This window comes from Staurois parvus, unplaced genomic scaffold (genome assembly GCF_062004578.1).
Source record: "Staurois parvus isolate SC_StPar_1 unplaced genomic scaffold, SC_StPar_1.0 ptg000299l, whole genome shotgun sequence".
NCBI lineage: Eukaryota > Metazoa > Chordata > Amphibia > Anura > Ranidae > Staurois > Staurois parvus.
In genome coordinates, this window is record NW_028318095.1 from 9,651,476 (window position 1) to 9,666,123 (window position 14,648).

A 14,648-nucleotide genomic window follows, 5' to 3' on the forward strand; every position below is an offset into this window, starting at 1 on the left:
GGGTGAAGCTGTGTTGACCCAACCAAACCTTTGTTCATTTCCCCACACATATGGTTGGGTATTTAAAATTAACACATTGAGGATTTGTAATCTTGCAAAGCCCTGAAGTCATAATCTGTCCCTGTGAGGTCATAAACATGTCAGTGATGCACTGTTTCTTATGCTTTAAAAGCATTTTCACCAGCAGTCTTCTGTATGTGGAAGTCTAGCATTACTATTTAAAGTGATATTAAATCCTTTGGTTTTTAAGCACCTTAAGCAGCTGATTTGGTTGCTGAGTATTCAGCTTACTTTTCTTTTAATCCTTTCCTATATTCCAGTTTAAGCTGGTGCATGAGTTTTTCCCCAGATTACTTGTTTCAGGGTGGCTCCTTTCTCATGCAGCAGCCTATGGAGTCATCCTTGTGAGCAGGGACTAGAACTGTGCTCCCTACACTTTGCACATCAATAGAAGGCCCCATAGCCTAGAAAGAGAAGGCAGTCCCCTACTCCTCCCTCTACCCCATCTTCTGTCTTCTCCAAGCTAACACACAAACTGGAGACTGCAGTGTCCACTGTGAACTCTTTCCTGTGATGACCTGAAGTTTTGGGAAATGGCACTGAGAGCAGGGATCAGCAGCTTTGAAAGCTGTAAATAGCAAGTGATTGGCTAAGAATTTTAATAAAATTTCAAATAGTTTATTGGTGAATGTTTACTGTATTGTGCATAAAGTGGCGCTCCATCCAGAAGGGGAAGCTCCGCTTGTTTGGCCCCCCTCCCCACTGCCACATTTGGCACTTTTTGGGGGGAGTGGGTACCTGGTTGTGACCTGCTCCCCTCCTTTCCCCCACACTCTTCTGGGACACTTCACAGGTCCCAGAAGACTAGGATGAATCGGAGCGCTGCCCAACTCGGTCATGCGCAGTAGGAAACCCACTGTGAAGCCACAAGGCTTCATTTCTGGGATCCCTTACTTTTCAATGCCAGCGCCAGGAACCCCGAGGCTAGTGAAGAACTAGCCCGGTTGATGACGGTGCTGGAACCCTGGACAGGTAAGTGTCCTTTATATTAAAAGTCAACAGCTACAGTATTTGTAGCTGCTGATGTTTCATATTTTTGGGTGGGAGCCTGTAACTCTTTTAATGTGCTCCATTATAAAACACTGAGTGTTTAAGTATCAAAGAGCGCTGTCTTTTGCTGTTCACTTCAGCACCCCGAAGAAAGAATATTCCTGTATGATGTGTGTGACAAATACCATTTTATACGAAATGGAACAAGATACCCGCCTGTTAGGGGAAAAATGTGTTTTTGTCAAGAGAAGCTATAGGGAAGTAAGAGGTTGGGAAATATCACTGGAATCACAGAGAGATGAGAAGCCAGAAGGCCTTCAGTTATTGGCAGATGCTGCCACATTTAAAGTATCCACTTTGACTAAACTGGCCCTTTTTAAATGCCATTATGAGTGGAGCTGGCATAATACTGTGACATAGATGACTATATAATGTACTGTTTTCACATTTTAGCATGTGCTGAGAATAGACGCCGGCGATGGTGTAAAAATCATCTGCAGAATAGAAAAAGAAGGGAAGACTCCTTTGGCACTGCAGCTGAGTGAAGCTTTTCTCGTAACACAGTTGCAGACTGGAAAAATGTATTGTATATGGTAAGTGTGAAACAAGTTGGACAGTTCTTGGTGACAGCCAATGGCTGCGAGATAGAATAAACGATGTGACTAGAGAATACTTGAGCTTATTATACATTGGACGAATGATCCTCTTTCTTTTGGCAGAGAAGTCCACATTTTAGGACTAATTGCCAGTTGAAAAATCACTGCACCTCTTCCATACATATTTTACATGCTGAAGATTGTCATTTACACCCTGGTCACACCAATCCCGACTTTTGAAATCGTGCAACTTCACTGTAAGTCGCACTATTTCAAATTGGATGACATGCTGATTTTCAGGTTCTATTTGCAAGACATCTTACACAGATGTCTATGCAAATTGCACCAAAAGTAGTGCATGTTCTACTTCTAGAAGTCTGAACTGCACCGATATGACCACTGTAATTGCGGACAGTAGGGTGCGACATGGCATGCGATTTCCAAATCGCATGCTATTCCGCATCCAGTGTGACCGGGGACTTAGGGTTTTATTCACACTTGTGTGGGGACCTTTGTTCCTCCTTCTTCTTCCTTTTTTTTTTTTTTTTTTTTTTTTTTTTTTTTTCTTCTCCCCCCCCCCCCCCCCCCCCCCACTAGAGAAGCACCAGTCCCCTCAGGTGCATTTCCAAAAAAAGTAGCAAAAAGTCAGATCACCTTGGGAGTGTACAATTTCCCAAAAGGGGTCATTTTTGTACTGTGTTGGCATTTTCATTTAATTTTTATTGTTTTAGAAAGTAAAAGCGTGAGAATTTTGGCTTCTAATTTTTTTTTTTTTTTTTTGTACCTTGTGTCGGAGGAGCTCACAACATGGTGTAAAAAACTTAGTTATTATATATCACCAGAAGAAAGCTTTATCTAGCTCAAAAATGATATAATAATTTTGGGTACAGCTTTGTGTGTAGAGTAATTGTGAAACTATCACAACACTGAAAAATTGCCTTGATGGGAAGGGGGTGGGGTGGTGGTAATATGCCACTACTGAAATGGATAAAGAAGCATTTGTATGGCTTTTCTAGATGTCAATTATCAGTCATCTCCTAACTAATATACTGAAGAATCTAACATTCTGCTATTTGCAGGGATTTGATTTTCATATGGACTAAACTTCAGTTAAAAGTCAACCCTTCAAAAGAAGTATTTGTAGAACAATGCTACAACATGCTGAGGATTGCTGCCAATGTTAAGGTCATCTTTCCCTTCATGAAAGCCATCAGAGATGAAGTAAGTGCATATAAGGTTTAACATTTGATTTAAACCTAAATCTATTGTTTGCCCCTTACCAGGCCACATATACCACCTGGATGCAAGCCAAAAGTCTACACTTTGATAAAAAAAAAAAGGATTGTGACCCCAACAATTTGGAGCATTCAGTTGAATTTGTGTACCCTAACTGCATCTCACTACTGCACGCTGTGGTTCCACCTGCCAGTCACCACATCACTGTTGTGTCCCTGCAGCTGTGAATTTGACAAATTAGTGATGTAACTTCCAGCAGGTGTAACCTCGGTGGGTTAACGTGGGAATCCGACACACCCAAAGTGTTGAAAGCTGAAGATTCTAATGAAGCATTGGTGCACCGTCCTAGTTCTCAAACCCTGCTTTTTGAACACGTCCCTTCACATCTGCCCTAGTTACACAGCAATAAAGCCTTCTATACTTTATTTATAAACTTACAGCAGAGTTAAAACCTATATTTATTTCTTTTAAACTGTATGTATATTGAATGAGAAGTGTCACTTGTGCTTATGGCTGCTGTCTTAAAGTGGAGTTCCACCCAAAAGTGAAAGCTCCACTTATCTGCCTGCCCCACACCCCCACATTTTGGCTCCCACTTCCGGCTTAGTCAAGGTGACGGAACCAACACTCAACAGCCGACTTAAGAATTGGCTTGGGGTGAGGACGCAGCTGGATGTGTGGACAGGTAAGTATGACAGTATTTGTAGCCACTGACTTTTTTTTTTTGTTTGGAGGGAGGGTGGGGGCAAACTCCGCTTTAAGCTGGTCATAGACAATGCTATTTTTGTTCTTTTTCCTGCAATCTCCTATGGACACAGTCAGTGTTGATGGGGGAATACCTCCCTCAGAGCTGTTGTGTTCTCCCAGTGGGGAGGTGCAAGAGGCGGAGGGGAGCTGCCAGGAGAACAGTGACTTTTGCTAGCGCTATAGTCACTGGCAATAAACGCATGAAAAAATCTGACAGGCCGGTTCTACCCAAGTTGTACAACAATCAAACTTGGGTGCAATCACCCTGCTGAATCGGCCTAGATTCGATCCATTTATGGCCAGCTTTAGTTGAAATCTTCCATCCCCTGCACCCCTTCCCCATACCCCCACAGTTGTAATATTCTAGTGGATCTTTGTGTATGTGCTACTGCAAACACCTGAAGTATATGTGCACTCTCACACAGACATTTTCATCTAGGGAAACCTATAAGTATCTAGATCTTGTGCTTGTAGATTTTGATTTATTGCTAGACTTTTTTTTTTTCTTCAATATAGTAAAAGAAAAAAGAATAAACATTTGACAAGCAGAAAATAAGTGGTGGTGTGATCTTAATGGAGGTAGATTCTTAGGACCTAGGTAAATTATATCTGTGGAGTTTAGTTTTTAATTTTATTTTTTTCAGACTGGAGATAGATTTTTAAGTTCACTTTTCACAACATGTTACATCCATGTTCAGGGTGTAACCGGCAACATGTTATGAAAGGACAAACCCCCACCTCTCCCCATTCCCCTGCTTTGACAACTGATGGGGGATTTTCCTCCCCCCACTAGCTGTCAGAATATTAGAATTGTGGCTGTGCGGGGCTCTCGCTGCTTGCCCGCATTACTCATTTACAGTATTCTGTGAATGAGAAGACTACAAGTCCTGACAGCTTTAGTGGCTGTTGGCTTGTAATTCTCAATTACCTACCACAGCTCTGTGGCAGTTCTTTGATTCTTCCTGTCAGTGTGTATTAGCTTGCTTGTACAGGATGTATTGGCAAGCAGATATACTGACAGGTCTGCAGGACACCTGCATGGCACTAGCGATCTGATTGCTGGTGCAATGCTTTATAGGCTCCTACAACAAAAATAAATGCACAATTTTTTTGCCTGCAAAAATGTGCATTTATTATTTTTGTCAAAAGGTGAACTTATCCTTTAAATCCTCTTTTTGCATGAGAACAGAGGAAGCTTTAAAAAAAAAAAAAAAAAAAAAAAAAAAAAAAACCCTTAGAGTAAATAAAATACCGTAAATATTACTGAAGTGTTTTTCGTTTCAGGTTGGTGAAGCTGGCGTTCAGCTGTCGGTGGAGCTGTGTGGATGTGCACTACAATTGGATCTTCAGAATAATCCTGAAACAAAATCTTTAATTTATAAAACCCTAGCTTTCCTGTTCCCCACTGACTTGGAGATTTGCAGAATCTGTGCACTGTCTGTTTTCTTTTTGGAACGCACTGTAGAATCCTACAGAGATGTGGAACGTTTGTACAAATACTCCGATGAGGATTATAATGAGTTTAACAGCTACGTGGAGAACAGGGTGCGTTTTGAATTACTTCCTATCTTGAAAAGAGGCTTATTATTTGATCCAGAATTCTGGAACTTTCAGATGATTCAGCAAAACTGTGCAGAACTTCTTGGGGAAAAGGCTGCCTTGGTTCTAGGTACACCAGAACAACTGAATAATGTGTTGGAGCCAGGTTTGCCCCTGGATGACTCTGTGATGAAATTACGTAATGGAGTATTGAAGCACAAAGAAGGAAGCAGTAAGCTAAGACTGTCTTTAAATTCTAGAAGGGATCATACAATGCCCAGTCCTAAACAAACAGAGCATAATGTTCCTAAGCATCCCTGCATTTTGTGCAATAAAGAATTTTTAGGTGGTCACATATATAGACATGCACAGACCCATCACGAAGGAGGCTTCTTTACATGCGTTATATGCGCCAGGAAGTTCAGGAATAAAATAAACATGCTTCGACATTTAAAACATCATGTAAGGAAAATGCAAAGGCTTTCAATGGTGAAATCTTCTGATGCTTCCTCAGATAATGCTATCCAGGTTTGTTCAGATATCAGTGAAGTTAACTCATCAGAAGAGTCATCCGTGGCTTTGGAAAATGGCAACTCTAGTAGTTCGACCAGTGAAGGCTTGAACATCCTTCAAAGTCAAGAGACTGCAGTGGAATGCATGATACCAGGTGAAAACCACCTAATGGACCATAATATAGAACTTTTACATCATTCAACAGCTACCCAGACCTCTTTCTCCACTGATGTTAGTAATACAGATGATGTGGCTGCTGTACTAGGTGAAATAGAAGCAGGGGAGGAAAAGTCTGACCAGGACTTGACTGAATGCATTAAACTAAATGGGTCTGTCTTTGGTAAAGGAGACCCTGACGTCAGCCACCAGGTTAACTACCAGTGTCCTGCTCAGGGATGTCACCGTGTATTTCAACGTGTAAGGGCTTTGAACAAGCATGCACGGAAAGCCCACCCATCTGATGAAAAAGTACAGCAACACATAATGGCATGGAATAAGGGCAAATGCCGGTTCTGCCAGAGAAAGTTTACCAATGGTAGGCATTTCATTGACCATTTAAAGAAACACACTTACCCGAATGTCTATTTTTGCCAGCAGCAAAGCTGCAATAAAAACTTTAAGTTTGTAACTCAGCTTGCAGAGCACCAGTTAAGCCATGAACCTCTAATGGTTCAGTGTGGCTTCATAAACTGCACTGAGGTTTTCGAACAAATCTCTTCCCTTTATGAGCACGAAGCTCAGCACTATGAACAAAATGGCAGAGAGGTTGGAACCTCTTTATCAAATGAAGAGCCAGTAAGTGATGTTCCTGTACATAGCACGCCGCAAGCGGACACAGTGAACAGTCAGCGGCTTACAGCAGCTACTAAAAAAGAACAGACTGTCAGTGAAGAAATGGTAGACTTACCAGTCCCCAGCTGGAAGTGTAGAAAAGAAGTCCTAGAACCAAAGACCTATAAACAGACTGAGAAAAAAATTAACGGGGAAGTGCAAACAACTGAGCAAACTCTGGAAACGAGTTGTAAGGATTCAGAAATCAACAGTGGGCAGGAGACAGTTCAGGAATCAAAGGTTGTTGAGGAACAAATTCCAAATGGATTTAATGTGCCGGAACAATCTGTTTCAGAAGCAGAAACACCAGTAACATTGGACAGCACTGCAGAAACTGATACGGACAAAACACTGCATTCAGATACGACAGAGGACGCTGAGCAAAAAAGCAGTGCAGTTGAAAGTTGTCCTGGTGACTCAAAACCAAATCAGCCGGCTAAATCGGCGCCATATGGTTCAGGTGGTACACGGCTCTATAGCAGGCCCTTGCCTCCTAGTTACCTAGACGAACAGTACATTAGCATGCCAAAACGTAGAAAAAGTAGCCAGGATCACATTAATGAAAAGCCTTCTGAGTCTAAGACATCAGTGGAGAGACTGAGATGCGGGAAGTGCCTAACGAACTACTGTAGCTCAGAAGCACTTGAAGAGCATCTAGCACAAAAGAAATGTCAGCTGTATTTTGGGTTTGACTCAGATGATGAAAGTAAGTAGTGTGAATGCACAAAATGATTTGGTATGGTTTCTAATGCCATTTGTCAAATGAAAGTTGGTATAAAGGATTTTGAGCAACCAAAAGCAAGTACACACAAGCATTCAAATTGTCACATATAGAAAGGGCCCTCCTGAAATGTGCAAGTATTTTGACAGTCCTGAAAGGCAAAGTCAGACTTCTGGGTAGTGTCAGCATTTTCTTCTACTGCCCCCTTCCTCTGCCACATTCCTATTGCCCCATCATTGATGGGCTGTCTCACCAGCAATAGAAATGTTTGGGAGGTGACAGTCGAGCTCCATTGCTGCTAGGAATGTATAAGGATAAGGTATCTTGATGCTCGTTTATAACATTCTTGTTTCTATAAATATTGAAACTGGACACAGCCAGACAACTGGCACCTTTAGGGGCTCCTTGACGCTGCTCTGTAACCAAAACTGCCGCTGCCTATTCAACGTTTAGGGCTGCAGAGCCATGTGCTGGGTGGTTTAATGTGTGTTTTATTGCATCACACTGCTCCATTTTCTCTTCTTTTGTTTGTTTCAACTTTATATAAAGTGTACAGACACTTCATTCAATTGCTGTGCAATGGCATGGGGGACCATGCGAAGCAGTGCGATTTATTATGCAAACATACTGCATAATGTAGCAGCACTCTGGAATGCAGTGGAATGCTTCCTTCTGGTCTGAACATGACACACAGAAAACTATTTTGTGTCATTGCAGTCGCCTGTGAGGAAAAATGCAGAAACTGCACCTAGGATGAATGGACCCTTAGATGAAGGCCAGCAATGGCAGCACTCATGCTTCTAAAAGCTAAACCTAATAGCACTGGTGTGTCTGTCTGTCTGTCTGTCTCTAAGTAAGATGAACTAAAAAAAATGTCCTAACCTGTGGGGGGGGGCGGGGGGCTTTGTATTTTATTTTGCAGAATTGTTTCTGACAAAAAAAAATTATGTGCACTTTAAGAAAAAGAAAAGTCTGCCTGTTCTTTGAACACAGCCCATTTTCATTAGTTGCTGGTTATGGTTATATAATCTGCAAGCTTGATTTTTAGCAAAATAGAAAAAAAGGAAACCGTGATCAGTTTTCATAGGAATGAATGTGTTCCCTGCTATCCTAAACTTTTCTGTTTTTCCTTTAAAACTGTTGTATCGTATATGGGTTTTATTATGTAACCTTTCTGTATGTCATACTTGAACTTCTTTTTAAATTTTCGTACAAATTAAATATGGGTTTCCAGACGTGTATTAATGTGAATAAGAAGTCCATACACGCTTCAAATCATAAAGCCTTTTCCACTGTCTCTCCCATTATCATAGTAACTTATGTACCTTCATTTTTTTTTGTTGGTGGTTTACAAAGTCTCTATGGCCTTATTAACTGCTGGTGTTATGGTTCACATAGTTAAAATACATACACACACATACAGGTCCATTAATATTTGGACTGTGACACAATTTTCATAATTTTGGCATGGCACACCACGACAATGAATTTGAAACAAAGCAATTAAGGCGTGATTTGAAGTTTAACCCAGGTGGTTTAGCATAAACGTTGTTATGAATTACAACCATTTTTATACAATTCCTACACAAGTCAAACTGTAATTGAATGGTATTAAAATTACCTTTTACGTCTCAATCTGCAGTGCTATAATCTTCTGTAAAATTCAATGCAATTGGGCAACTTGGAGGTAGTGTTTATACAGTTGGTGTACAGAACACCCCAATAAATGTAATTTTGTACTTGTATGATTGGCTTATCAAGAAGAGAAGTCTGCACTAAGATACAAGTCAGATTTTAGGCATCCTCTGCAGCAAAAATATTCTTTTTGGTGAGATACCCCCAAAATGTTCACTTGCCAACCATGCTATAGCCAAAAGACGTCTACAGTGCAGTCAGCTAGTTCTGGGAGGGCTGCGGTAAAGGGCCAATCAAAACGGCCCTTTTATCATGTGATCAGCTATGTCCATTCACAGCTGATCTCAATGTAAACAAACTTGCCGGAATTCCTTTGCTCATACAGTGTCACAGCTTGAGAAGAGGAGAGACAGTGACCAGCAATTCAGACGGCACATTTACACTGATAAATCGGGCACTGATTATCAGTGCAGCCCCATCAGCACACATCAGTGAAGGAGAAAAATGTACTTAATTTCAAAATTTTATAACAGCAACTAAGAAAAACATGTTTTGTTTTTTTTTTCTTTTTTTTTCAAATTGTTTGTCTTTTTTGGTTTAGCAGAAAATAAAAAAAACCCAGTGGTGATTAAATACCACCAAAAAAAAGCTCTATCTGTCTCAAAAAAAAAAAAAAAAAAATCCTATGGGTACAGTGTTGCATGACCGCAAAATTGTCATTCAAAGTGCGAAAGCACTGAAAGCTGAAAATTGACCTGGGCAGAAAGGGGGTAACAGTGTCCAGTATTGAAGTGGTTAATAATGAAAGTCACTCCCATTCTTTGTTGAAAATCATTTTGCATTAAATTACTGTCTATAGTCTGTAATCCAATGGACATCACCAATTGCTGGGCTTGCTTCCTAGAGGTATTTTCCAAGCCTTCACTGTAGCTGTCATCAGTTGCTGCTTGTTTGTTGATCTTTCTGCCTTTCATCTTCATCAAGGGAAAGACAGAGCTCCATTGAGTTTAGGTTAGGTGACTGATTCAGCGACCGAAGAAAGATCTTAAGTTGCTTTCACAGTATATTTTGTGTGATTGTCCATCTATACTCTGAAGGGCTGTACTAACAGTTTTCAGCAATTGGCTGAATCTAAGCTGATATCAAAGCCCTTATATGCTTCAGAATTTGTCCTGTTGCTTCTGTCATCCGTTATCGATAATAGCAGTAGTGACAGTATTGTTGGCAGCCATACATGCTTGTACCATAACACTGCCTCCGACATCTTTTACAGATTGTGGAGTGCTATGATTCATGAGCTATTCCTCCACTTCTCCATATTCTTCATTTCCCATTGCGCTAGTAGGTTGTAATGTCAGTTTCTGAAGAATATTGTTCCAGAACTGGGAAGGAATTTTAGATGTTTTCTGGCAAAGTATAATCTGGCCTTCCCATTCTTCAGACTTGGTTTGCATCTTGAGGTGAACATCTGCTTCTCTTAATTGTAGACATTAACAATACTATGCTTACCTCCCAGAGAGTGTTTGTGACTTGGTTAGATGTTATGAAGGTGTCTGTCTTCATAACAAAAAAAAAATCTATAATCATCCAGCATACCTGTCTTCCATAATGGTTGTTCAGATATTTTGGTGTTGCTAAGCTCACCAGTATATTCCTTTTTTATAGCAAATTGATTTAGTCACTCTGATAAGTTTGTTTTGTGTTTTCAGCCGAATACTGGTCTGCTTTACTTTCTTATACAATTCTTTGGTCCTCAAAATGAAGTTTTCAAATGCACATTCCACACTTGGAATCAACCGCAGACCTTTTACCTACCTATCTGTTTATGTATTGTGGGAATTACTGACACCTGCCCATGGCTTTTCAGTCAATTGTCCAATTACGTTTGGTCCCTTCTGAAGGAGGGGACTACTTTTTTATAAAAAGTGGTGTAACTACTAAACCAAATACCTAATAGTGATGTACAGCTGATACAGCTGCAATTTCAGCCCTCGTTCACTGAGAATATGCAAACTGTTCTGAATACCACCCGTGCCAAGCTAGCTACCACCTGTATGCTCCACCTCACTTTCTGTTGATGCCCTGGAAAAAGTCATGACACAAATTTCTAAAATGGATCTAATTTCTGTATGTGCAGAATCCTATGGCTAAAAGCCTGGTTAGCTGCAGTTACCTGTAAAATACTCCTCATTCGTTTGCTCTTTGAAGGAGGAGATGTATCTTTCGTGATGGAGTTGACAAGGTCCATTAAGGATGTCACAGGAGGGCTCCAAAACTCCGCTCTTCAGGGGTTTCTGCCTCCTCAAAACAGACAGCACCCCATCTCTCTTCTCAGGATTAATCTTCAAAGCCAAAATTCAGCCATTCCCTTTGGCACAAAATTTGGAACATAATTCCCACCAAGTCTACTTCAAAGACTTCTTCACAATGAAGGGGTGCCCTCAGTCCTAAGATCAAGACGAGGTCTGTTAGAGTTTACATTCCTCTGGATCACAGACATCCCATTCAACCAGTGGTTTCAAAGAGGTACGAAATAATTTTAAACACTACTCCCTCATGGTTTTTTTTTTTTTTTCTCTAAAATCAATCAAAGTTTCAAATTAAATCTGCAAGGTCAGTTATTTCCTCTCAGTTAAAAGGGGATTACTTGGCTTTAGTGGACATCAAAGATGCCTACCTCCATATTCCCATGTACCCACCTCATCAGTGCTTTCTATGCTTCACAGTAGAAAACAAACCCTTTCGATTCATAGCACTGCTGTTTTGGCCTTTCCTCTGCGTATGGGGTATTCGCAAAGGGGCTCGCACCCCCTACTCCCCATTTTAGGTATTCAGGGCATCCAGGTGACAGGGTCCATAGATGGCCTTCTTCTGAAGTATCCATCTCCCTCAAAACTGTCTGCAGATATCCAAAGGACTATTGATATTATTTAGGCTTTTGATTGTGTAACCATCTTTCAAAAGGCTAACATTTTACTTCTAGGAAACCATTTTCTCTCTAAAGTCTCAGACCTTAAGATCTAAAAGACATCCCTCCATGAGTTTCTTAATGAGAGTGCTGGGCCTCAAGGTTGCTTCATTTTAAAGCTTTCACTTTGCTCAGTCCCACTCAAGGTCTCTCCAGCGTAATATTTTTTTTGGTCTGGAACAGACGCTCTTCTCAACTCCCCCATGTTTCTCTCGTGTTAAAAGAACTCCCAAGTTTGGATTCCAATCCACCCTTGGAAATGGTGAATTTGTTTCTCCCATACTCTTGGAAAAAGGTAACTACAGATACCATCCTCACAGGCTAGGGAGAACTGTTCCTATCTCTCACGGTTCAGGGAACCTAGTCACCCAGGGAAGCAAAGCTCACTAAAATCTACTTTGCAACCTTGGACCCCTCTTTCAGGGACACCCAATCATAGAGCAGTCAAACAATGCCACTCCAGTGGCCTATATCAATTACAGAACCTGGTACACACATATTCAGATGTCTGGAAAATTACCTTCTGGCTTTCTAAACAGGACAGACCTTCTGTTTCAAGACCCCCTGCTACATCCTGCCTCTAAGTCAATGGCTTTTCCAACAGCAATGGCTGTTGAAACCCACGTCTTGGAGGGCAGAGGTCCATCTGGCTCTTTCATTCCCACAATACTAAAAGCCAGAAAATCCACTTTGAGAAAAATCTTCTACCATACCTGGAATTTCTTTAACTGCTGTGAACAGGAGTTTCAACCCTCAGGGAGATTACTTTGGTACCTTGCATTCTGGCCTTTACCAAAAATTGGTTTTAAAGTGTTACTAAACCCACAACAGTAAAATTAGTCTGTATATATAATAAAGCATGCTTTATGTGGAACATAAGGGGTTAATCCGCTGCATTGTGTAAAAAGGTGGTTTCATCCTGACTTCTCTGATCCTCCCCTTCCTGTGTCCCCCTTCTTATCTCCTGTTAAGACATATCATGTGGAGGTACATGCTCAGTTTGGTGTGTATTGCTAGTGTTTAGTTTTTTCTTGGGAAAGTGCATGTGATAAGCACAGGGCCAAGCAACACTATCCAGACAGAGGTCAGGGGTTCTGCATCTTCCTAGAGCAAAATGAAAACTCCTACAAGCTTTGACGTGTTCTGCTGGACACTGATAGAAGTCACAAAACTGTTCTAAATGATGAGAAAAGGTATTTAGCAACTAAAATAATTACATTTCCATGTTTTGTGTACTGTGGAAGACCAGATATAGTAAATGCAGGGTCCTGGGTTTAGTAACACTTTTAAGTACTCTTTAAGGGACAGGTTTTTGCCTAGTCAATGCTATTTCAGAAACCTTAGGATTCACTTAATGCTTTCATTTAAGGTGTCTCACAGAGCAGACCCCTTGGGATCTCAACTTGCTTCTGTACCCAACAGAAAATTCGAAAACTCACCTTGGGTGATCTCTCCTGCAATGTAACCTTCTTGGTGGCTAATCAGCAAGTCTGTCAGATGTGTTTCAGAGTTAAAGAACCAAGGCACGCTGGTAGGAGGGATTATCCTGGACCAGCCTACCCTTCCCCCCCCCCTTTTTTTTTTTTTTTTTTTTTTTTTTTTTTTTTTTTTTTGTGCCAATGTTCAACCTTTTTTGTAGTAAGTATATAAGCGGAAGGTTACATAAAAAGTATGGGGGCTTCTGTGGTTCCTCAATTGACTCAAGGAAAGGCTTATATGGTGAGTTCAAAAATCCTTTTTGAAAACATGCCATCCTTTTCTAGCTTCCATGATCTGTGAACCAATTTATTTTCAAAGATAACAACATTGACTCCAAGTGTGGATTCAGTCTATTTCTGCCAATTTAGAAATATCTGTTGGTTGTTTACATTAGAGGGCTGAAAGACTCTCAAGATTGTTTCCATAGAAAGTAAAAGGGAAAAGCAGATTTCAGTGTCTGTCCGCTTTGAAAATGATTTTCACCATAATGCCAGTAGCTTTAGAGGTCTACCTGAAGGCTCCTTGTTAACTGCTTTTACTACTTGTTCAGTATCTGTAAATACGTGGTTTGCATATGCTGGGTGCAGGTTCACTTTAAATCCTGTAAATATTCCATTTCTATCATGGTCTCTATTTCCATTGCTTGGTTCAAACATGGTTTTCCTTTTCTAGATATAAATTGCATTTGACATTGTTTCAGCTAGAAGGGGGGGAATTGTTCATATCACACAACCAAGAAGTCTCTTTGCCTTACTGAACTGTCAATCATTAACATGCGAAGTGTGAGTCAGTGCCAAGCTGTTCACACTAGAACACAGGTAATGTATCTAGCTTGCTGTATCTTTTGAAAGCTGAGGGAATAATGTAGAATGTATTTTTAATTCTATTTTTATATTCAAGGTCTACTTTAAAATAGCATTAAAAGTGTATTTTCACCTTTTGCAGACAAATTTGAGAAACTGCCTTGCTATGTTTTTGCTCCCATTCACACGGCATGCCTAAACTATTTTTAGAGCATTTCTTACCTTTTTCTAGTTGTTTCTTTTGAGCAGATTTATGAAGAAGTCTTTATGGGTAGCTTTTATTGCTAAGAATAGATGACAATGTGAAGATGAAGGGCAGAGTTGAGGAGACAGTTATTCAAAAGTGCATTCTCATACAATGCAAAACCCATGCCTTGAGATCTTTACTCTTCTGTTAGGACCAATAATGTGAATGGAGATGTGTAACAAATATAAAGTAGATGCTATCACAGTTTGGCTGCAAAAGTGGACATGCACTTTCAACTTAGTTCGATAATTGTACAGCACTGAGTGAAGAGTTTTTAATTCAG

General features: G+C 40.5%; 1 protein-coding gene across 1 annotated transcript in view; it reads left to right on the forward strand.

Annotated features, from left to right (window-relative positions):
• ZNF654 (zinc finger protein 654) overlaps nucleotides 1–14,648 on the forward strand; it is a 39,124-nt gene that overhangs the window by 20,929 nt on the left and 3,547 nt on the right. The window contains exons 6-8 of the mRNA XM_089682923.1: nucleotides 1,504–1,643; nucleotides 2,726–2,867; nucleotides 4,914–7,218. Of these exons, the coding sequence (XP_089539049.1) occupies nucleotides 1,504–1,643; nucleotides 2,726–2,867; nucleotides 4,914–7,218 (2,587 nt within the window). The remainder of the gene's footprint in view (nucleotides 1–1,503; nucleotides 1,644–2,725; nucleotides 2,868–4,913; nucleotides 7,219–14,648) is intronic.